Source organism: Opisthocomus hoazin, chromosome 14, assembly GCF_030867145.1.
Source record: "Opisthocomus hoazin isolate bOpiHoa1 chromosome 14, bOpiHoa1.hap1, whole genome shotgun sequence".
Lineage (NCBI taxonomy): Eukaryota > Metazoa > Chordata > Aves > Opisthocomiformes > Opisthocomidae > Opisthocomus > Opisthocomus hoazin.
This window is the reverse complement of record NC_134427.1, coordinates 772,247-795,131: the sequence shown is the minus strand read 5'-3', so window position 1 is coordinate 795,131 and position 22,885 is coordinate 772,247. Positions and strand designations below refer to the sequence as shown.

The following is a 22,885-nucleotide window of genomic DNA, read 5'->3' as shown; positions in this document are numbered from 1 at the left end:
ATCGGCAGGCGATGCCACGTCCCGCGGCATGGCTGGCACCGGCACCGCCGCGCTCCCGGGGCTCCCGGCCAACGCCGGCTGCCCCCCGGCCGCTCTGCCTGCCGGGCAGGAGGTGGGGGTCAGGCTCAGGGAAAGGCATTTTGGCGCGGGCTCAGGAAAAAAACGAGGGTTAGGAGGAGCTGGCATGCCGCGCGGCCACCATGCTGTCACCAGCTTGGCTGACTCTGAGAGAAATAAGCCTAAATATTAAAAAAGCTGCGGATCTTTACGCCTTCTGCTTCTTAAGCAGGGAGCGGAGGGCTTGAAGGCCAAGCCACACACGGTGCGACCGAAAGCAGCCGCCCTCCGTGGCACCCATTTCCCCCTCCTTCCCACCACGCACGGCCGTGCCCTGTCTCACCGGGGCTGGGGCTCACAACGCACCGCAGCCCCCTCCGCGCTGGCACGCTCCTGGCAGGGCAGAGGCCACAGATCATCTCAAGGAAAAAAAAAGGTGAAGGAAAATCTGGTCTGTTTTTCAAGAAAAGAGAAAGAACGACAACAATAAAAAAGCTTACCACCAAACAAATTACACCTCCTACCCCTGCCCTCGCCCTGCGGTGTGAAAGCCGAAGCGCACGCCCCGCTGCAGAGGAAGCACTGCTCCCAGGAGGTCTCCGAGAAGAAGAAAGGTCACTTGGCCGAGTCCCCCGGCTCCCCCGAAAGCGTGCTCGCGGGCTGCAGCCGTCCACAGGACGAAACCCCCAGCTGGGACACGAGCAGACTCACCATGGCAGAAGCTGTTAATCCTGGCCTTGTTCATTGGAAACCGTGGATTAAATGCAGAAAAAAATATCAGCATGACCACTGGCCTCCAGGATCCCCCAGCCCGGCACCCGAGGACCACCCGCTGGAGGCGAGAGCCCTCCCGCCCAGAGACCTTCCCGCAGGCAGCCAGCCGCAGAGCTCCGGCGTTCCCGCGCAGGCCGCCCGCACCGAGCCAAAGACGCGCGCCCGCGTTGACCCCGCCACCCGACTTCTCGTCAGCAGCAAACCGGACATCCCCGGGCGCGCGGAGGGCTGGGCTGCTGCAGCAGCGGGGGTGGGAGCGGGCGGGCAGCGCGCCAGGACGCCGCGGCGGGCGCGCACACGCTCACAGGCACGCTGCCAACCGCCCCGCTCCCGCGCCCCGCCAGCGCTGCCCGAGCGGCCGGACGCCTCGCTGCCCCGGCCACCGACCCTGCCGCCACCGGCCGGGACCCTCAGCTGGGCGCTGCCCCGGCCACTGTCCCTGCTGCCACCGGCCGGGACCCTCAGCTGGGCGCTGTCCCGGCCACCGACCCTGCTGCCACCGGCCGGGACCCTCAGCTGGGCGCTGCCCCGGCCACCGACCCTGCTGCCACCGGCTGGGACCCTCGGGTGGGGGCTGTCCCGGCCACCAACCCTGCTGCCACCGGCTGGGACCCTCAGCTGGGCGCTGCCCCGGCCACCGACCCTGCCGCTACCGGCTGGGACCCTCAGCTGGGCGCTGCCCTGGCCACCGACCCTGCCGCCACCGGCTGGGACCCTCAGCTGGGCACTGCCCCGGCCACTGTCCCTGCTGCCACTGGCTGGGACCCTTGGCTGGACGCTGCTCTGGCCACTGTCCCTGCCACCACCGGCCAGGACCCTCGGGTGGGGGCTGCCCTGGCCACCGACCCTGCCACCACTGGCTGGGACCCTCAGCTGGGCGCTGCTCCTCGGGCGATGCCATCCCTGCTGCCACCAACCGGGACCCTCAGCTGGGCACTGTCCCGGCCACCGACCCTGCCGCCACCAGCCGGGACCCTCAGCTGGGCACTGTCCCGGCCACCGACCCTGCCGCCACCAGCCGGGACCCTCAGCTGGGCACTGCCCCAGCCACCGACCCTGCCGCCACCAGCCAGGACCCTCAGCTGGGGGCTGCTCTGGCCACTGTCCCTGCCACCACCGGCTGGGACCCTCGGCTGGGCGCTGCTCTGGCCACTGTCCCTGCCACCACTGGCCAGGACCCTCGGGTGGGGGCTGCCCTGGCCACCGACCCTGCTGCCACCATCCGGGAGCTTTGGCTGGGGGCTGCCCTGGCCACCATCCCTGCTGCCACCAGCCGGGACCCTCGGCTGGGCGCTGCTCTTGGCCAATGTCATCCCTGCCACCGGCCAGGACCCTTGGCTGGGGGCTGCCCCTCAGGCGATGCCGTCCCTGCCGCCACCGGCCGGGACCCTCGGCTGGGCGCTGCTCCGGTCCGACACCAGCACGCCGCGGGGGCTGCCGGCCGCTGGCAGCCGGGCAGGGCAGCGCGCGTGGACGCGGCCTTTCCTGCGCGCAGGAGACGGGAGGGCTGGGACAACGGGAAGCGCAGAGGACCCGTCAGAAGTGTCCCAGCCCCCCAAGTCACTGCAGAGGACTAAAAGCTTCGGAAAAAGATGGCTCAGGGACCAGATCCAGAGCACCTGCTACTCAAGATACACAGACTTAATTGCCTGATTTTCTACAGACTCTGCGCTCCCCCGTCAGCGCGTCGCCCTGCCCCGGGCACGCTCCTGCCCTCCACGCAGGAGGACCCGTCTAACCGCGTCAGGAGGCGGCACGGTCCCAGCCAGCAGCGCTGGCTCACGCGGGATTCGTCTCCGTACCCAAAAGCACGTTCTGTGCAACCCCCCCTCCCCGGGTCAGGTCCCGAACGCGCCGCGAGACCCCCTCGGCTGAGCGGGACCTGGCGGGGAGACCCCCAGCCCAAAGCGCGGAGGGGGCCGTGGAGGGGAGCGGGCTGGCGAGTCCGTCTGCGAGCAAACCGGGGAGAGGAGCGGGCGGAGGGCACGGCACGCCGGGCACCCAGCAGCTGCAGCGAGCGCTGGCGCGTGGGCAGGCGTCTCCGCGGCCAGCCGAGCTCCCGGCGACCACGTCGCAGATTCCCACCAACACGGGAGGAGTCGGCAGCCGCTTCCAAACGTGATCTCACGTCCCAGCGATGCGGGGAAGCACCGGGCCTCCGAGGCAGCCGTGCTGCTGCCGCTCCGCGCGCTTTGCCGGAGGGTGCCTCGGCCGCTGCCCGCTCCAGCACACCACGCGCGCCCACCAGAGCTGTCTCCACGCAGCAGGTTAACGGGACCCCAGGACCGAGAGGCCCCGGTCCTCCCGGGGCTGAAAGCAAGCACTGCCTCGGCAAGGAGTATTGCCAAAAACAAGCCAGCAGCGCATCTAGCCAACAGGTAACAAGCAATGACCATGTTTTAGAGCGAAAAAGGCCTTTCTGCGCACGCTGACACCCGGCTGACACCGCGGGTGCACGCTGGAGGTGTGGGATGGTGGTGGCCAAGGCTCTGCAGGGACACACACCACTGACACCGGCACTGGGACCAGTGCCCAGCTGGGACGAGGTGTGCAGGGAGGTGCGGGGCAGTGGGGGCACGCAACGACCTCCCCCTCAACAAGGGGATTTTTAGTCCGGTTCTGCCCAGGAAAAGCCTCTTCCACCCGTACCCCGGGCGGCCCTTCCTGCCATTAACACCACCGCGGAGGAACCCCGAGCGCCATTCCCAGCTGCAGCAGCAGAGCAGCAGCTGCCTCCCGGCTCTCCGGCCAGCATGCGCAGGTGAGAAGGGAGCAGAGAGCCTCTGCTGGCTCCAGAGCGACGGGAGAGGCACCCAGGCGTCCGCTTCTCCGGAGCAAACTGAAACACGGCCCCAGAGAGGAGGCTGAGAGGGCCCCCGAGCCAACAGCTCCTTCTGGGGCACAGAGAAGGTCCCAGTGGCACCGTCTCCCTCACCCGCGGGAGGCAGCGGGAGCTGGCACAGCCCGGCCAAGGGGATCCCTGCCTGTGCTGGTGACCGAAGGAGGGACATCGTGTTTACCAGACCTACCCCGATGCAGCTGATAACAGGCCATAGTGATTCAAGCCAAACTCAAGAGCGGGGCTTCAACACCAGGTCACACCAAGCTGAGCGATGCAGTCAACGCGCCGGAGGCACGGGATGCCATCCAGAGGGACCCAGACAAGCTCAGGAAGTGGGCCCACGTGAACCTGATGAGGCTCAACACAGCCAAGCGCAAGGTCCTGTGCACGGCTCGGGGCAACCCCCGGTATCGGTACAGGCTGGAGATGCGGGGATGGAGAGCAGCCCTGCCGAGAAGGACTTGGGGGTGCTGCGGGATGAGAAGCTGGACATGAGCCACCAATGTGCGCTCGCAGCCCAGAAGGCCACCCGTGCCCTGGGCTGTATCCCCAGCAGCGTGGGCACAGGGCGAGGGAGGGGATTCTGCCCCTCTGCCCCGCTCTGCTGAGACCCCCAGGAGTCCTGCGTCCAGCTCTGGAGCCCTCAGCACAGGACAGAGCTGGAGCTGTGGGAGCGGGGCCAGAGGAGGCCCCAGCCATGATGTGAGGGCTGGAACCCCTCTGCTGGGAGGAGAGGCTGGGAGAGCTGGGGCTGGGCAGCCTGGGGAAGGGAAGGCTGCGAGGAGACCTTACTGCAGCCTGCCAGCGCCTGGAGGGGGCTCCTAAGAAGACCTTTTAGCAGGGCCTGTTGCAATAGGACAAGGGATAACGGTTTTGGACTAAAAGAGGGTAGGTTTAGACTGGATATAAGGAAGAAATTTTTTATGACGAGGGTGGTGAAACCCTGGCACAGGTTGCCCAGAGAGATGGTCAATGCCCCATCCCCGGAAACATTCAATGTCAGGTTGGACGGGGCTCTGAGCAGCCTGGTCTGGCTGAAGATGTCCCTGCTCATTGCATGGGGGGTTGGACTAGGTGACTTCTAAAGGTCCCTTCCAACCCAAACCATCCTATGACTCCATGATTTCTTTCTCGCCTAGTTTCTGATTCCTGGAGGGAAACACGGCATGTCTCTCACCCCCTGTCAAGGGGCACTGCAAAACGTCCCACCCGCCCCTCAGCTCGCCTCCTTGCACCCTGGTAGGTAAGACAGAAGAGGCCAGCGCTAGAGGCAGGACACCAGCCCGAGGACCACTGCGGTGGCTTCTGCCTGTTACAAAGTTCTCCTCCAAACCCAGGACCCTCCAGACCGCACTGTCCCGACGGGCTGTGGTGGCAACGAAAGCACAGTTAAAGAGCCATAATCATCACAGAAACATGGAGGTCAGTGTGAAACTTGAGAACAAGGATGGAAACCAGACAGCAGGGACCTGAGGGTTATGGAGGCCACCTGAGCCAAATAGGAGTCCATAACCCTTCCTCTCTCTTTTTCCCCCCTTTCTTCCCCCTGGAAGGAGACAGTGTTGGGGTTGGAGTCCAAGCTCAAGGCTGCCTCTTCTTTCTGAAGCCAATAGGAGCTGCTGGAGAGAGCAGGCCAAGGGGCTTTTTGAGAAGTAGTTTTAAAGGATGTCACAGTTTTGCAAAGAGACAAAGGAACATTCTAACAAAATACAGAAGTCTCCTTGCCAGGAATGCAGGGAATGTCAGAGAATATTACAAAACAGGATGCAAAAGCTGGCCTCGAGCAATGTCATAGACTCATATGTTGGCCTGACAGTCAAGATGCTGGAAGACGAACCACGGGAATGGCAGACTCCGCTCACCAGGCTTGGTCCCATCTGTCTGTCCCCCACCAGCGAAGCCAGCACAGCCATCTCTGCCAGCCAGTCCCGCACCCCTCTCCACAGACACGCCGACACGCAACCCAGACACAGCCCACAGCGTGGCCTTTATGGAGAACACGGCGTTTTCCGAGGAGCTGAAGCAAGCACAGCCTCGTGGGACACGGCCACGGAGCCTGCTCACACCACGGCAGAGGGAGGATCCGAGGACGCACGGAGGGAACTGGGCTGGTCCGTAGCCGAAGGATAGTCCTGAATCCCAGACCTTTGCTGTAAGCAATACGAAATGCTTCCCAGAGACGGTTAAAATGACTCTCTCCTTCAGTTTTGTTAATTAACCAAGAACTTCCCGGCCTTCCGAGGGATTGCAGGCGCATGAGCTCACAGCCCCCTGCACAGCTGTTCCGCTCGAGGGAGGTTATGACGCCCAACGCACCGGAGCCGGTGCCGCGGCTGCAGACAGCCAGGTCGGCAGCAGAGGAAGCCCTCCCCAGGGTCAGGGCGAGGAGAAGCCCATGGGTTAGAAGACAGCAGGAAGCCTTGATTCAACACCTCACCCGTCCGCAGCAGCGGCATTAGCAAACAGAGGCCGGTTACTGGCAAAGCAGCGCCTTTTGGCAGGAACGGGCATGTTTTTTCCCAGCTTCCCTTCCATGTGAAAGCCCCTGTGTAAGTAGAGGAGGATTTGTCACAGCGAGACCTACTCGGGGTTTTCTCGCCCAGCTGAGTGTTGCCCCGACAGCACAGTGATCTCGCTTGTGCTCGCAGCCGGACACGGCGAGGAGGAGCCTGCTGCTAACGGGAGACAAACTCCCCTTGCGACGATGGGCTTATGCACAGGGTGATGAAGGCTCCAGCCCGCGTCTGGTGCTTTCTAGGGGTTATACTGGGGACACTTTGCCCTAGAGACAGTCACACTGGAATATCCACCTGCGATCACGCGCGGAGGAAGCTCTCCAAGAAAACCTCTGCTGCAGCGGCCACGCACGCTGTGCGCGGCAGGGAAGCCCCGCTCTCCCCATCGTTCCAGGGCGGGAGGACCAGGGCGAAGGCTGTCACGGTGCTCACTCGGTCTCCTCGGCTTGCGGGACACCAGCCCAGAGCCCTCCCCAGGGCTGGCAGCCCGTACGGCGTGCTGCAGGGTGAGGGGCCTCAGCAGCATCGTCCCCCCCTGCACTCCAGAGGGGCTGCCCACCCTCGCAGCCCCCCAGCACCCCTCGCATCATGTCTCCCCACACAGCCCAGAGGGGCTGCCCACCCTCAGAGACTCCCAGCACGCCTCGCATTGTCACCCCCACACAGCCCAGAGGGGCTGCCCACCCTCGCAGCCCCCCAGCACCGCCCCAGACCCGTACGTAGGTGCTTTGCACAGCAGTATTTTACACACCCTCCCCGTTGTAGACCTCCCCGGCAGTCATCTCTGCATCTGTCAGACCAACTCTTCGAACTGTTCACACCTTCCCAAGCAAGCGCTGCTCTTCAGTCTCGCTAGCGTGCGGCCGTTCTCCCGCTGACATCTCTGCGGAAACCTCTGCCTCAGAAAACTCCTACCTGAGAGCCGCAGGCCAGCGTCATTTGTGGCAAACCCATCAGCTCACATCTGTGGCTATTTTTACGAGTCGCTAATTTTTCTGCAGGGACTGAAAGCCCTTAATTAACACTCGGCTCTCACAAGTGGTTAAAAACTACAGCGCTGAGCTGCTTCGAAACATCCGGCTGTGCGAAGCTCTATTCCTGTCCCCGTGCAACGGGCTGGCGCGGCACGCCAGCGGTCCTGCTCACCCTCAGCATCTTCCTGGGGCGCGCAGCACCGGCCCGCCAGCCACCGCGGCCACTCGCCATCCAACCCATCCAAGATGGTCTCCACCCTGCTTCTGTCTAAACACCTGCAGGGTCGGGGGCTTGGAGGCACGGCTGCCGGGCTGGGCGAGCCCCAGGGCGCGCACGCCGACGGGCGGGCTCGCCGCGCTGCCCAGCACGCCACGGAGGCACACATGGACGCGGTGACACCGACACGGTGACACCGACGGACCCGCTGCCCACCGAGCGCTGCGCTCCCACCCGCCAACGGCCCGCCCGCAGAACTGCGCGGGGTCACGAGGCGACGAGCACCGAGCTGGGCCGGACGAGCTGATCTGCGCTCCCCCCGGCCGTCCCGAGCGTCCCCGGAGAGAGGCGCGGGATGCAGCATCCCCTCCCGCTGCCACTGCCAAGCTCGCCCGCGCCCGTCCCCAGCCCAGCACGTGCGGGCTGGCGCTGGAGAGGGACGCGCAGGACGGCGCGGCGCGGGTGGACGGCTTTCGTCTCCAGCCCCAGCCGCGCTCCCGGGAAGCGACACGCGCCATTCCTCCTCCCGCGCCTGCCGAGCCGCAGGGGACCGGAGCGGAGCAGAACCCCTTTCTGTCCTCTCATTTCCCCCCACGCAGCCTACGACTTTTCCGCTCTGGCTTTTTTTGCCCCGAGGAAGGTCTGACGCACGCCAGACACCGGTTCGGGCTGTCCACCCAAGCAGCCCTGCTGGAAGGTGGGGCTGCTCCAGCTCCCGGCGCAGCCACCGGCCCACCCGGCCAGAGGACGCCGGCCCAGAGCACGAGGGTAGGGGCCGCGCGGGGTCTGCCGCCCTCGGACACAGCTTGAGTTACTCCACCAGCAGCACCAGACAGGTCGAGCTGAAATTACCCGCGCTCACTTTCCCTTACTTGCTGTCCTTCTTTGCAGGCCCTGCCTGCCGTTGCCGTTTTCCCCTCCGGACAAGGAGCCATCACCAGACAAACTGCACGTGCCAGCCGGCTGGGCCAGAGCGCCAACGGGGCAGAGAGCGGCAGGCACCGGCAGCGGCCCCGCAGCAGGCATGGCAGACCCCGCCGCGGCAGCTCCACGGCACCGACCCACCGCCCCGGGCAGCCCGCGGCTCCCCCTGCCCGCGGCCGGCACAGCCCTGGCGTCAGAAAAGAGGGACAGAGCTGTCAAAGGCCCCAGCGCATTGTTCGAAACGCTGACGGGCTCAGGAGCCTGGCCAAGAAACAAGAGTGCCTCGATAACCCGCAACACAGAGCCTTGCGCAAGGGCGAGTTATATTTACCCGAGCCACCTCCCGCTGCCAGGAGCCGCCTGCGAGCACAGCTCCTGCCCACGGAGCGGCACGTACCGCCAGCCAGCGGGCAGCTTCCCCCGTGAGGCGCCTGGGCTGGCCCCGGCCCTGCCAGCACGGCCAGCGAGAAGCCCGAGGACACCCGAGACCTCTGCGCTCACTCGCAGCAGGGCGACGGGGATCTCGGAGGCTTCAGGTCGCATGAGACAGGACCTGACCCCGCGCCGGGCAGCCAGGGAGGGCTGGCCCTGCCGAGGCAGATGCTCATAATTCACCATGTTTTCCTCCTCTCTATGGAGACAAGAGATAAACGTCAGGGAGCCTTATCAAACACTAATCACTGAGACTTCCGACCTCGTTATCCTCTGCCTTCTCTGCTGGCTGCGGGCAAAGAAACAGCGAAGCGAGACACGGACTCCTTTCGCAGGACCCTGCCTGGGGACCTCAGCCCACCACCCCAAAACGAGAGGTGCCACCCAACGCGCAGCCCGGACAGAGGCGGGGAGGAGGGGCAGGGGTAGGGGCTGCCGTCGCAGGGCGAAGGGCGAGCCGAGGGCTCGCATCGCCGAGAAGGGGGCAGGAAGGAAAAACGTCAAACCTCAGAGCCCTGCCAAGCGCTTGGCGCTGCTTCCGGCAGCAGTTTTGCAGAACTTAATTAATGAGCAAACATCTGCGGCTTCACATCCCCTAAAGAACATTCACAAAAACACGCTCCCATTCATGCAAAAAAAAAAAAAAACCAACAAAAAAAAATTAATTAAAAAAATCACCGCTTCTCAGGCAGGTGGGAAAGCTGCGGGGGACAGGAGCGGGAGCGGCAGGCACGGCCGGCGCGGGCTGCAGTGGGACGGCTGTGCCCGAGCCGCGGGGCAGCGTGACCCCCGCCGCGGCTTCCTGCGCCGGAGGAAGAGCTCTGGGGCACACCCAGCTCCTCTCGGAGCCGGCTCTGCGGGCAGAGCAGGGCAGCCCACCGAAAACTCACCTCCAGCCAAGCCCAGCCTGCCTCCACCCCCCTGCTGCCCCCAGCCCTCGGCCCCTCGCAGACCACCTACCACTCTCCTGCAAGCCCAAGGTCACGGCGAACGGCATCCGTGGGCCCAGGGAACGGAGCGCCAGGCGCAGCAGCCATGGCGTACCAGCCAGCCCCGACTTCCCTCTTTCTTGACCCCTTCTGCAGTCCCACGCTACTCGTCCTGCCACCACCACAGGGATCGCGCCCAGTGCCTGGGGACCGACCAGGGAATGACGTGGGCACTCACCCACCTCCGCGGCCCGCGCGCCAGAGACGGAGCGTGCCTCTCACCGGCCGTGAACACAGCCTCACCCAAGCCCTTCGGCTGCGAGAGGACCCCCAGTAAGCACCCGGCTTCGTCCCCACGTCCCTCATGGGTGCGGCACCCAGCGCGGAGCAGCCGGAGAGCAGAGGCCGTGCAGACCACGACTCGCTCCCACCTGCGGCCAGGAGCGGACAGCCAGGGAGCAGCACCAGACCAGGACCCGCAGCTCTTCCCAGAAACCCTCCCAGGACTCGGCGCCTCACGTCCTCTCTAAACAGCAGAACTAAAAGCGTAGTTCAGAGAGCTGATAAACTCCACAGTGCAGGTTTGATTTCACGATGGGGGCCTTGGAGGACGCCAGACGTCGTGGCTCATACCAGCAGGGAGTAGGGGACAAGGCTGCACCTCCCCCTGCACCCACATTTGGGCTGCAAAGTGAATTTTCCACCTTTTCCAGAGGTGGAAAATTTCACAGATTCCAGCCACCACCCAACTTCGCGGGCAGTAACGAGCAGAGTGAGAGCAGCCTCCTGTTTCACCAGCACACACGTTTCTCGTATCTGCAGCAGCTATGCCAGCAGCAGCTCTGTTTCCTCCAGGCACACGTCCTATTTAACCACCCTATGAGAAAATCGATGTGTACTTTTTTGCTTTCCGGATCAAACGTTTAAAACCAGAGCCAAGAGTCAGCTGGCATTTTCCCCGTTACCGAAGACAGTTTGGGTGTCTCTTTGCAGCTTGCACGGCTACAAAGCCAACCGAGAGCCGCCTGCAGGTTTTTAGCCAGAGAAACCGAAGAGATGCAAAGCCCAAGGGGAAAGGAGGCCAGGGCACAAACCCGGCCACAGCCAGCTCCTTCTGCTCTGACACAGGGACGGTGGTGGCCGTGCTCGTGCCGCCCCCGACGAAGCCGTTCTGCTGGATGGCCGGGACACGCTGAGCAAACACGGTGCGGCCTTTCTGCCTCCCGCTCCCTCGCGGCAGGGAACCCGCGCGGAGGGCTTGGTGGCTTTCCAGCAAACACCACCTCAGGTCTCCAATCCCCAGTGATGACAAAACTTCTCCAGGCAAAATCAGTTCAGCTCTTTCCAACGCCTTCCATGTCACGTTTGGCAGAAGCTTCCTGCACCAGCGCAAGGAACGCCCATGGCTGCCGACACGAGCCCTGGCCTGGCTCCGCACCCAACACGCAGCAGCCCCAGCCGCAGGGCTGTCCCCCCCCAGCACCCACCGACAGCAGGGCTGTCCCCCCCCGGCACCCACCAGCAGCAGGGCTGTCCCCCTCGGCACCCACCGACAGCAGGGCTGTCCCCCTCGGCATCCACCAGCAGCAGGGCTGTCCCCCCCCCCAGCAGCCGCTGACAGCAGGGCTGTCCCCCCCCGGCACCCACTGACAGCAGGGCTGTCCCCCCCCGGCACCCACTGACAGCAGGGCTGTCCGTCCCCCCCAGCAGCCCCTGACAGCAGGGCTGTGTCCCCCCCCGAACAGGCACCTGAACACGGGCCCCAGGGTCTGGGTCCCCTTCAAACACACGGGACCCCACGAGCAAGCACCAGCAAGGGGACGTTTGGAGCAGACACCTGGGGTGTGCTCGAGCAGAAGCGGCACCCACCGGCCCCCCCCGAGGGAGTCTCACTGGCAGAGTGGGCACACACCGGGCAGCCCGAGCACCCCTCGCAGGAGCCGCCGCCGAGCGAGCCAGCCCCCCGCAGCAGCCCCCCGCAGCAGCCCCCCGCAGCAGCCCCCCGCAGCACCCACGCTGCCTTGCTAACCCCTGCCAGGCGGCAGCCTCCGGTGAACCTCCCCGGTGTTTTCGGAGGACGCCTGTGGAATACACCAGTGTTCCCAGCTCAGCCTGTCCGTGCCACCGCACGGCCAGCAGCGTTTTGTGGCTGGGCCCACCGCTCCTGGGGCTGCCGGCGCTGAGCGGCGGGGCCAGGAGCCAGGGCGAAACAATGCAAACCATTTACAGAGCAGGAAGCCGCATCTGCTGGATGAAACGCTATCTTCAAACAAGACGTGTTTGGATAACTCCAGTTTCATAACTCGCCTCTTCCGATGTTAGGAAATCACAGTAATAAAAAGAAAACAAAATGGGGGAGAACAAACTTGGCGTGGGGAACAACGGGAGAGCTGCGTGACGCCCGGCGCTGGCGCAGAGGTGAGCCCGGCCGCAGGCTCCCAGGACCTGCACGAGCACCAGGGGCCGACCAGACATCAACGGGAAAAGGGTTCGCTCCGCACTACAGACACCAGCAGCACAGTAAATTTTGATGATCTCTTACATTGCTGTGCTTGCCTGCTTGATTTTCTTGTTTTTAACAGAAATCAAAGTCATCTTGGGGGAGGGAACTGAATTAGAGGTGATCAGCTATGACCCTTAGAATCTGGGATCCGGCAGGACTTCTCCTCATCATCTTATAGGTGGTGGAAGGGATGGTCTCAAAGGGTGGAAGGGGATGACAGCTCACCTTTACTTGGCACTAACCACTTAGCTTTTTTCTGGTGTTAGCAGTGGTGAATTCTGGTGAAGATCAACCTGCCTGCTCCGCAAGTTCCTAACGCTGACTCAAAAACCCTGCAGATACTGGAGGAGGACTTAACGGTGCCTCAGCAGGTCACGGCTTATCAGGGAGGAGCAACGGGAGGGAAGACAAAGACCGCAGCTCCTCAGCTCCAGCCCAGGGCAGCTGCTCTGGCCCAGCACGAGGTGAATCCCCACCAGAGCTACTGCCCGAGCAGGGGGGCCGGCTCGAATCCTCCCCCCAGACCACGCTCCCGGCCTAGGCACAGCTCCGTTCGCCAGGGCACGCGGCTCCTCTCTGATGGCTTTTGCAGAAGAAGGAACACAGAGCCGTCCCTTTCCTTCACCCCACAAGCGCTGTTTTGGTCACCCCAGGGACCCCGCTCCGACCGCCGCCAGTCCCACCACCGCTGCTGCCGCCTCGAACAATTTAGGACAAGGAGCCAAACGCTGAGGTCACTCGGCTCGGGCCGCCGGACCCCTCCCCAGCACCCACCTCCTCTCCCCACCCTCCCCAATCCAAATATAAACTTGCTTACAGGAAATGCCTTAAAGAAAAGGCACCTCCCTGAGTCCCGAAGAATGCCCAGAAAATAAACTGTCTCTGCACATGAAGGAAATGGCTTTTTTTTTAAAAAAAAAAAAAAAAAAAATCACACTGCAAAGCGGCTTTAACCCTTTCAGTCCCTTAACCTCAGCCACTGCAAGCCTCGGGCCCCCGGGGTGTTTCGAGGTGTCTGTGCTCCGGACTGGCGATGCCACACGAGCCTCCCGCCAGCGGCCCCTGCGTCCTTGCATGATCACCGGGTCCTGAGCAAAAATGGCCCAAAATCCACCGTCCAGGTGCAAACTCTCTTTCCAACAAGGAAAGCACCAGACCCTCAGAACAGGCTCCCGGCCTGGGAGCCGCTCTTCGTTTCGGACAAGCGCAGGCTGCGCTCCCAAAGCCGCCGCGCAGAGCAGGACCTCGCAGTTGTTCGCATTGCTGGAGGTCCTGCGTCGCCCCGCGCAGCTGGGGGTCCGGGGGCTGCGCCTCCCCCTCCCACCCCGACCCCTTCCCAAAGAGCCCTCCCGCGGGGCGAGCACCCACGGGGTCCCCGAGGCGCGCTGTGCCCACCTGCAGCGGGAAACGCCGTGCCCGCAGAGGGCAGGGACGCGGCTCCCGCCTGGAAACGGCCAGTGGAAAGCAGCCATGAGAAAGGCAGAGCCGCGTGCCCCGGGCCAGCCCCAGACCCCCAGCAACGCCAGGTCACAGACCCCCGGCAATGCCAGCCCCCAGAACCGCAGCAATGCCAGCCCCCCCAGACCCCCGGCAATGCCAGCCCCCCAGCCCCCCGGCAATGCCAGCCCCAGCACCACAGCAACGCCAGGCCACAGACCCCTGCCAACGCCAGCCCCCAAAACCACAGCAATGCCAGCCCCCCAGCCCCCCGGCAATGCCAGCTCCCCCAGACCCCCCGCCAGCGCCAGCCCCCAAAACTGCAGCAACACCAGGCCACAGACCCCTGCCAGTGCCAGCCCCCAAAACCGCAGCAACGCCAGCCCCCCCAGCCCCCCAGCAATGCCAGGCCCCCAGACCCCCAGGCAGTGCTATCCCCCTGGACCCCAGCAACGCCAGGCCCCCCAGCCCCCCCAGCCCCCCAGCAATGCCAGCCCCCCAGCCCCCCGGCAATGCCATCCCCCCAGACCCCAGCAACGCCAGGCCCCCCAGCCCCCCCAGCCCCCCGGCAGCTCCCAGCCCCTGCAGGCAGCGCAGCACCGCGTCTGCTCCCGCCGGGCTGCGGAGCAAGGCGACAGGTGGAGGCTCAGGAGCCACAAACGCTGTTTTCACACCAACGTCCCCCACCAAACGCAAGCAGGAAAAACGCGCAGCAGGAGCAGCCCACGAGAGGCCGGGCGCAGAGGCAGCTGTGTCACAGCAGCGGGACACGGAGGCTCCCAGGCACGCAGCCCCGCGCGGGGACAGGAGAGCTGACCCTCCCCGGCCCCTCCCGGGGACCCGGGGCAGCGGGGCGGCAGGCGGAGCGCGTGGCGTCCCGGGAGAGCCCTCCGGCCAGCGCGCTGGCACGGGCACCGCGAGGGCACCGGGCGCTGCCCGGCCGCCGCAGAGGAACGCTGATGGGGCAGGACCGATAAACGGGAGGTGGTGGCAGGATTCGGTTGGGTCCCCACGCGCTCAGAGGTCCCAAACTGTTTACAGGAAGGGAATTCTCCGTTATCCCTCTTCTACAGCCTCTCCCGAAGCAGAGCCAGGAGCACAGCCAAGAGCACAGCCCGGCTCCCTGCATCCACAAAATCACCTCCCTCGTCACCGGACCACAACGCCTCCCGAAACGTGCCCCTTCAAAAATGTATACTCAGGGCTTTAAGTCTCAGATGCACAAAGTAGTTTGATACAATTCAGCTGCTGCTGCAAAATGCCTAAAATACTTGTTGCTTTTTTTTTTTTTTTCCCTGAACAGCAGCAGCACTGGAAAAATCGTGCTGCAGAGGTGTGTGCGGGCCCTGGGCGTGGGAAAGGAAAGCAGCGGGGTCAGCTCCCACTTGGCTGGAAAGCAAGCGTCCGTCCGGAGCGCGAGTCAAGGGTTCAGCGGAGACCACGCCTGCCTCCCGAGAAGAGAGGCCATCGCTGCCCAGCCCGCGCCTTGCTGCCCCGTCCGTCGAGGCACAGCGTGAGCAGCCCGGATCCCCGCAGGAGGAGAGCCTGGCACTTGCCCCGGAGAGAGGCGGCGATGCTTCGGAGAGCTCGGTGGGAGCAGGAAGCTTCAGCAACAGCTCAGCAGGGTCCAGGAGAGCAGGGCTGCTCCTCTGGCTCTGCCGAGACAAGCTGTGCGAGGACACCCAGTGCTCAAGCAAGCATTTTGGTATCCACAGCCTCTGGAGATGCCCTGACGGAAGGCGTTAAGGAAGAGCAAACCAGGCAGCAGACGCAGCAGACGTCCCGGCCGGCTGGCGTGGGCGGTGTTGAGGATGGACATCGCCAGCGCAATGTGAAGCACCCAGAGGCAGGTCCTGGGAGCACAGCCCCGGTCAGACGAACCGGGGCAGCCCGAGCACTGCCGCCGCTGCACCGCGCCTGGCGCACATCGTACTGGGACAATAAAAGCACCTCTGAACCTCAACTGCCTTGGCCGCAGCACCGCTGCCTTCACACCGGCACGGCAGCTGGGGTTCCACCTCCCGCAGCCTTTGGGCCGGGGAGCCGCGGCGGCGGCCGAGAGCCTGACTGCTGCCCGAGCGGGTGACCGAGGGGATCTGGGGTGCTGGCACCGCTGCGCCATGCTTCCCGCTCGGCCCCACAGCCCCAGCACCCACGCTGCTGGGCTGAGCACCTCACGGCAGGCACCCTCGGGACAGCAGCTCCGGCCGGCCGGCACGAGCAGCCGGGGAGGAAACGCCGCAACCTCCCGCAGCAGCACTTGCAAATCGTTTATTTGGACTTCGGCTTAGCTTCTGCCACCCGCTTGTCACACTACGGGCCACGCTACAGCACGGCCACAGCACAGCACTCACCCGTGCTCCTGCCAGGATGAGGCCTGGGGAAGGCGAGCAGCAGACGCGCGAGCACCGTCCTCCGCCGTCCCCAGGCAGCCGCGGCGAGCCGGCCTGTAGGCAGAGGAGGTTTAGTCACCGCAGAAACCGATGAGGCCGTGTAGCTGTCCCGCAAAAAATGTCTCCTGCTCCAAATTAGCAACAGACGATCAGAATCGGAAACATTCGTAATGGAAGATAAGAAGATTCAGAGATGGGCACAAGGATGCCGAGTGAAACAAATGGGAAGGGACCAAGCGCTGCCTGGCCCCGCCGGCTTTGCCGGGGCCCACCAAGCCGATGCTCAGCCTGCCACCGGCAGGGAGGGCTCCCTGGGCAGGAGGGCAATGGGCAACCTGTCCTCTCACACTCACCATCTCGGGCACACTCAAGTCCTTCAAACCAATTTTTCCCTTTTTGAGAAGCCCATCACTCTGAGCCGGGGCAGACCCACCGCTTCCCAAACGCTGGCTGCTGTGAGACATCGCGCCAGCTCCCAGGGCTTCGTCCCAGCAGACACCAGCCAACACGGCTCGCGCCCAGCCCAGCCGCCTCGGGGACAGCCTCCCCGGGGGTCTGCTCAGGAAGGCGCACGGCAGCCACAGGGCAGCCTGGGGAAGTGAATTGGGCCGCCGGCCCTGCCTGCCCCGACGTCCTGCTCTTGCCCAATGGCACTGATGAAACGAGGTCAAGTGCACCCTGAGTCACCACCGAGCACGGCTGCCCCGCAGCCCCGTGACACCTCAGCCTGCCTCTGCCCACAGCCGCTTCCAGTTTCTCCAGCAGCGGCAGAGGGAACCGACCCCCGGCCGCCCCTCACCAGCCCCCCAGCAAACCCCCGCCTGCACCCCCAGGAACCCACCTCTCTCCCCAGCCCAGCCCGCTCCCCCCAAGCCCAGCCTTCAGCCCAGTGCTTCCAGCAAAGCCTTCTCCTCTTCACCCCCCTTGTGTTTTTTTAATTCCTTTTTTCTTTAGATGCTCTTTCTTGTCCTTTCTCCCTGCGCTTCCTCCCCCAGCCCCAGGCGGAGCTGCCGCCCGCCAGCCAGGCACGGGTCCCCGGTGGGGCGGCGAGGGGAGGGAGGGGGGACAAGCCCCCCGGTCCCCTGCTCCAGCCCTGCGCAGCCTGCAGTCGCGCGGGAGGCTCGCAGCTCAGCCACGGGTCCCTCCCCGCCGGCAGATCCCCTGCCCCAGCTCCACAAGCGCCCAGCTCCCGGCCGGCAGCCTGCCGCGGGGCCGCCGGTTTGCCCTCGTCCCCCCGGCGCAGGCGGCAGCCCCACGGCCGGGGCACCGGGCGAGGGGTGCGGCGGAAGCGTCTTCCCACTTCCCTCACACCTCAGCGTCCATCGCTTGTGCCCGGCGCGCTCCGAGCACAGGCACCAAGGCCACCAGCGCCTGCCCGCGCAGGGCGCGGCGAGCTCGCAGGCAGGCTCCGCGCAGACCCCGCGCACACGTGCTGCGGCCGGACGCTTCCCACTGCCGAGCGAGGGCAGGACCCCCGGCGCAGCCCCTCGGCCCCAGCAGCCTGCCATCCCGGCAGGAGCTCCTGCTCCCAATTAAGCAACGGGAAGCCCAAGGCTTGGCCGCAGGGTGCACAGAAATCCAGATGTTCACCCCAGGACCATGCTGCCCTCCCGGGAGTTATCCCGACCGCGCCGGCAGCCCGGGCACCCTCGTCACATTGCACAGACCAGGGGCAAAGGAACGGCAGGGCACAAGCAGACCCCGCCGAAGGCTCGTCCCCTCCAGCAGCACCCCGGGCTGTGACACCCCGCACCTCCGCCCGGGTCATCCCAGGGCAGGCAGAGCTGGTTGAGGCCGAGCAGGGACCCCTACTCCGGTGCTGCGGGGCTCAGCCCCTCCAGCTGCCACCCCCCCCGCTCTCTCCCCACACCCAGGTCGGCAGACCCGAGGCTGACGTCCCAACCATCCCGGTGATGCCCCGGGCGCCCGCTGCCTTCCCCGCGCCGAGCACAGCGACCGCAGCCGCAGCAGCGAGCGTTTTGCTGCTGGCTTCGCTCCCGAACCCCGCACGACTGCCAGGCCCAGCACAGAGCGACTCTGCCAGGGACCGGCCAGCACCGCAGCGGCTGCACCTCACGCACACGAGGCGTGACACCAGCCGCAGCCCAGCCCCGCACGGCGACCGCGTCTTGGTGGCCCCGCGCTCGCCCTGGCCGGCGGCAGCAATCCATGACACAGACCGGGACGTCGGAGCGGGACCCGTGGGACGGATGCTGGGGAAGCCACGGAAGGCAAGGGCTGAGCTCGGCCACGGGGCAGCACAAGGAACTCAGGCTGGCACCGTGCCTCCGTGCAGTGGGATACGAAACAGCTGAGCCCGCTGGCGAAGGTCCCCCGAGCTGCTGCGCTTGCTGTCGCCCGCTGCCAGAGCCCGCCGCTAACGCTGGCTCTGTGACTGGCACCGGGTGACGAGTGCCCTTTGCTGATAAGGGATCCCTCGACCCGCTCAGCAAACAGCTCCGCCGCTGCGCGCTGGAGCGTGCCCGCGTGGCGCGGGGACCTGTCGATCATTAACCGAGCGGCCGAGGGAAGAGCCGCGGGCTGGCGAGACACCCACCCACGGGCACCACGGCTGAGCAACCGGGGACGGGGGCTGGACGCCCGGGACCCCGCGGGAGCCGCGTCCCAGGGGCTGGGGGCTGCACCTGGGGTCCCACAGGGCGGAGGAGGGACGCGCACGGAGCGAGGCCAGCACGGCTCCGCACCTCCCACGGGCCCCGGCACAGAACCGTGCCAATAACGCGTCAAACTCCGCAGAAAGCGAACAGAAACCAGCAAGCCACCGCTCCCTGCACCTAAAAACGCGTTTCTTGCCGGGAATGCGGGGAAAGACCCCGTCTCTGTAAACTTCTGCGCCCAGACCCGGCAGCCTGGAGGAGTTAATATAATTATCCGGAGGTGACTTTCCGACAGGCTCGCACAAGAAGGGTTATGGTGGCTCAATCATTAACCGGCAGGAGACCCCCGGCCTCGCTGGAATGCGGCCACGCGCTGCCGCTGCCAGTCCTGCCCGGAGCGCACGGGAGCCCGGCACAAAGGTTAACGAACGGCTCCTCCACGCCGCCCCGGCCACCGCCCCGGCCAGGCTCCGGCCGCTTCCCAGCACGGCCTTGCTTCCTGCACTAAATCCGACCAAACACCTCCCCGGGCTGGAACAGCACGCGGATGGAGGAAAGCTGAGAAATGAGCAGACCCGACCTCCACGCAGACGTCCCCGCCACGGCACACACCTCAGCCCCAGCAGCACCCACGGCTCGGGGCGGCTCGTCTCCCACCAGCGTGCCGCTGCTGCCCCGGGACCGGCACGGCCACGGCGGGGGACAGGAGATCCGGCAAGGGCAGGAGCATCCCAGCCTTTCCAGCCGGCGCGCTGCCCCTGAGAGCCTTTCGCCCCACAAACCCAGCTCAGCTTCCGTCCCTGGGCTCTGGCAGCGCACTCCACCGAGCCTGGCGGGCAGAGGGATGGAGCAACCAGTCTTGTACTGGGCTGGCGGAGATGGAAGGAGGCACCAGGGATGCCCGAGGCAGTGCTGGGCCGGGGAGTGAGCGCTGGGCAGGGCAGGGGTCCCGCCGTCCCACAGGACCCTCCCCAGCTCCCCAGGCAGCCGGGGCCGCAGCGACCGCGCCGGGACGCACTGCCTGCCTCCGCAGCCTGGCTGCCGGCACGCTGCCTCTGCTCGGAGGATTCAACGCCCTCACACATCTGAACGCAACAGCCCTTCCGAAACCACGCAACTGCAAACTCCCGTCTGCGAACCCCTGCGAGGGGCAGACTGCCTCGGGCTCTTCAAGGGACGAGCAGCGCGAGGAAGCAGCCGCGGCTGCCCAGGCTGCAGGGCACCATGTGCCCCGTGCCCCAGGACAGCCAAGCTGCGGCAGCGCCTGGCTTTCCGCAGCTCCCCTCGGGCTCCGGCGCGGCACCGAGGGGCCAGGCCACTGCCCCAGCACCACCGGCAGCACCCGCAGAGTCACGCAGCAACCTCTGCTACGCCCTCAGGGAAAGGGCAACCTTCCTCTCCCCTCCTCTACTTCAGCTGACTTTGAGAACCTTCAAATCTTTTTGAAATTAGTACAGAACCCAAGAGGAAGTACTGAGGTGCCCTGAGGCAAAACCATATTTTGTTCTCTTACGAAACGAAGTTGCTGGCAGCCTGTCCCGTGCACACGCTCAGGTTCGGACGTCCGAGGCAATGCAGACAGGGAATGCCTAACAGAAGCACAACTGGATTATTCGGTCGGTCTTTTATCAGAAAAGTATTTCTCAGAGGAAGCGCCGGCACATGAACTGAACGTGAGCACCTCCTCGGAAGCCAGGTCTGATCCCTGCGCTGCGCCAGGACCTGAGGGTTTGTCACCCAAGGAAATTACTGACGAGCTTTTGGCAGAAGGGTGGGAGGAATTTTTTTCCCTATGAGAAGGGAGAGAGGCTGAGGGGGTTTGATCTGAGCCGCGCTCCGGGCCCAGCCCACGGCGAGGAGCAGACCCCGCCAGCGCAGCCGCGGGAGAGCGGCGAGGGGCCGCGGCGCCTGCCCCAGCACCACTGCCGCCTCTCTAACTGGGCTTCCGCTAACAGGTAAACGGAAAAAAGCACTTTCATTGATAAGAGTTCAAGTACGCACGTGGAAAAGAATGCAGGTTTCTGCCAGCAACGTCACGATATGTGCGCTGACACCCTGGGACTGCGAGGGTCTCAGAGGAGGCAGCTCCTCTCCGCTCCCACCAAGGAGCCACAAAGCCAAACGCACAAAGAGCTGGTGTTTGCCAGCCACGATCAAACAGCCCCTGCGAAAAGCAGCCTCTCATGCTGATGGATCACTGCTAGCTCACGACGTGACAAGCTACGCACACACGGCAAAGCCCCTCCGTTTCTGCCAAAGGTCTCCAAGCAAGACAACTGACTGCAAACACGCGCCCACGGCTCCGAACGCCAGAACGCGGAGTCCGGCTTCCCCCCGCGACAGCGCAAGGGCCCGATCCAAAGCCTCGTGAAGTCAGCACTGCTTTCCACGGACTCTGGCTCCCCGGATCCGCCGGCAAATCCGCGCTTTCCCAGCCCCCGGTCTCACCATCAGCAACCCCAGCTAGAGGAGCGGCGAAGGAGCCCCGAGACAACCCGGGCAGCCCAACGCCCGCAGCCAGCCCGCCGCGTCCCTCCGCCAGCGCAGCGGCGGGTCTGCCGGCGGCGAGCGGCTCGGCCGCAGCAGGAGCCGGGCACCCCTCACACCCACAGACCCCCTCACACACCCAGACACCCCCTCACACCCACAGACCCCCCTCACACCTGGACCCCCTCACACACCGAGACCCCCCTCACACCCACAGACCCCCTCACACACCCACAGACCCCCTCACACCCGGACCCCCTCACACACCCACAGACCTCCCCTCACACCTGGACCCCCTCACACCCACAGACCCCCCTCACACACCCAGACCCCCTCACACCCACAGACCCCCTCACACACCCACAGACCCCCCTCACACACCCAGACCCCCTCACACCCCCAGACCCCCTCACACCCCCAGACCCCCTCACACACCCACAGACCCCCTCACACACCCACAGACCCCCCTCACACACCCAGACCCCCTCACACCCACAGACCCCCTCACACCCACAGACCCCCTCACACACCCACAGACCCCCCTCACACACCCAGACCCCCTCACACCCCCAGACCCCCTCACACCCCCAGACCCCCCCTCACACCTGGACCCCCTCACACCCACAGACCCCCTCACACACCCACAGACCCCCTCACACCCACAGACCCCCTCACACCCACAGACCCCCCCTCACACCTGGACCCCCTCACACCCACAGACCCCCCTCACACCCACAGACCCCCTCACACCCCCAGACCCCCCCTCACACCTGGACCCCCTCACACCCACAGACCCCCTCACACACCCACAGACCCCCTCACACCCACAGACCCCCCCTCACACCTGGACCCCCTCACACCCACAGACCCCCTCACACCCACAGACCCCCTCACACCCACAGACCCCCCTCACACACCCACAGACCCCCTCACACCCACAGACCCCCTCACACCCGGACCCCCTCACACCCACAGACCCCCCTCACACACCCACAGACCCCCTCACACCCACAGACCCCCCTCACACCCCCAGACCCCCTCACACCCACGGACCCCCCTCACACCCACAGACCCCCCTCACACCCACAGACCCCCCTCACACACCCAGACCCCCTCACCCCCCCCCCACATGCACACACTCACCTCACACCTCACCCTGCCCTCACACCCACCCCACCCCGCACCTCCCCTCCCACACCTCACGCCCCCCCCACAGACCCCCTCCCACACACAGCCCCCCTCCCACACAGACCCCTCACACCCCCCCCCCCGGGCCCCGCAGCAGCCGCCGCTCCCCGCGTCACCTCCCGGCCGTGTCGCGCCGCCGTCAGAGCCGCGGGAGCCGCCGAGCCCGGCGGAGCAGGAGGAGGAGGAGGAGGAGGAGGAAGGGGGGGGGGGGCGAGGACCCCCCGGCCCCCCGCGGGCAGCTGCCCGGTGCCGGCCGCGCCCCGGCTGTTGTCGGCGGGAGCGCGGCAGGTGCGGGGCCTCCGCGCGGGGCCCGCCGGCTCCGCCCGCCCCCGCCGCCCCGGAGCCGCCCCCCGGGACCGCCCCGCCAGGGACCGCCCGGCCCGGAGCCCCCCGGGGCAGCGTCCGCCCGGCCCGGCGGCGGGGAACGCGGCCGCGCACGGTCTGCGGGGGGGGGAGGAAGCGGGGGACAGGGTCTGGAGCAGAGCGGCTCAGGGGGAAAAACCAGCACAGGTGGACGGGAGCATCTCTGCTGCGGGGAGAGGCTGAGGGGCCGGGCTGGTTCAGCCTGGAGAGGAGAAGGCTGCGAGGGGACCT

General features: G+C 65.7%; 1 protein-coding gene across 5 annotated transcripts in view; it reads right to left on the bottom strand.

Annotated features, from left to right (window-relative positions):
- Positions 1 to 22,885, bottom strand: part of STARD8 (StAR related lipid transfer domain containing 8) — a 63,695-nt gene that overhangs the window by 24,303 nt on the left and 16,507 nt on the right. Inside the window, exon 1 of one of the 5 annotated variants that reach the window (XM_075435529.1) lies at positions 22,408 to 22,501. The exons of 2 other annotated variants lie outside the window; for them this stretch is intronic. Coding sequence is in view for 1 of the 3 variants with exons in the window: in XM_075435528.1 (XP_075291643.1) it covers positions 769 to 841 (73 nt within the window). In the remaining 2 variants the exon portion in view is untranslated. Of the gene's footprint in view, positions 1 to 768; positions 987 to 11,694; positions 11,754 to 22,407; positions 22,502 to 22,885 lie in introns of those variants that run through there. 2 more of the 5 variants (XM_075435531.1, XM_075435528.1) reach the window with 2 other exon arrangements.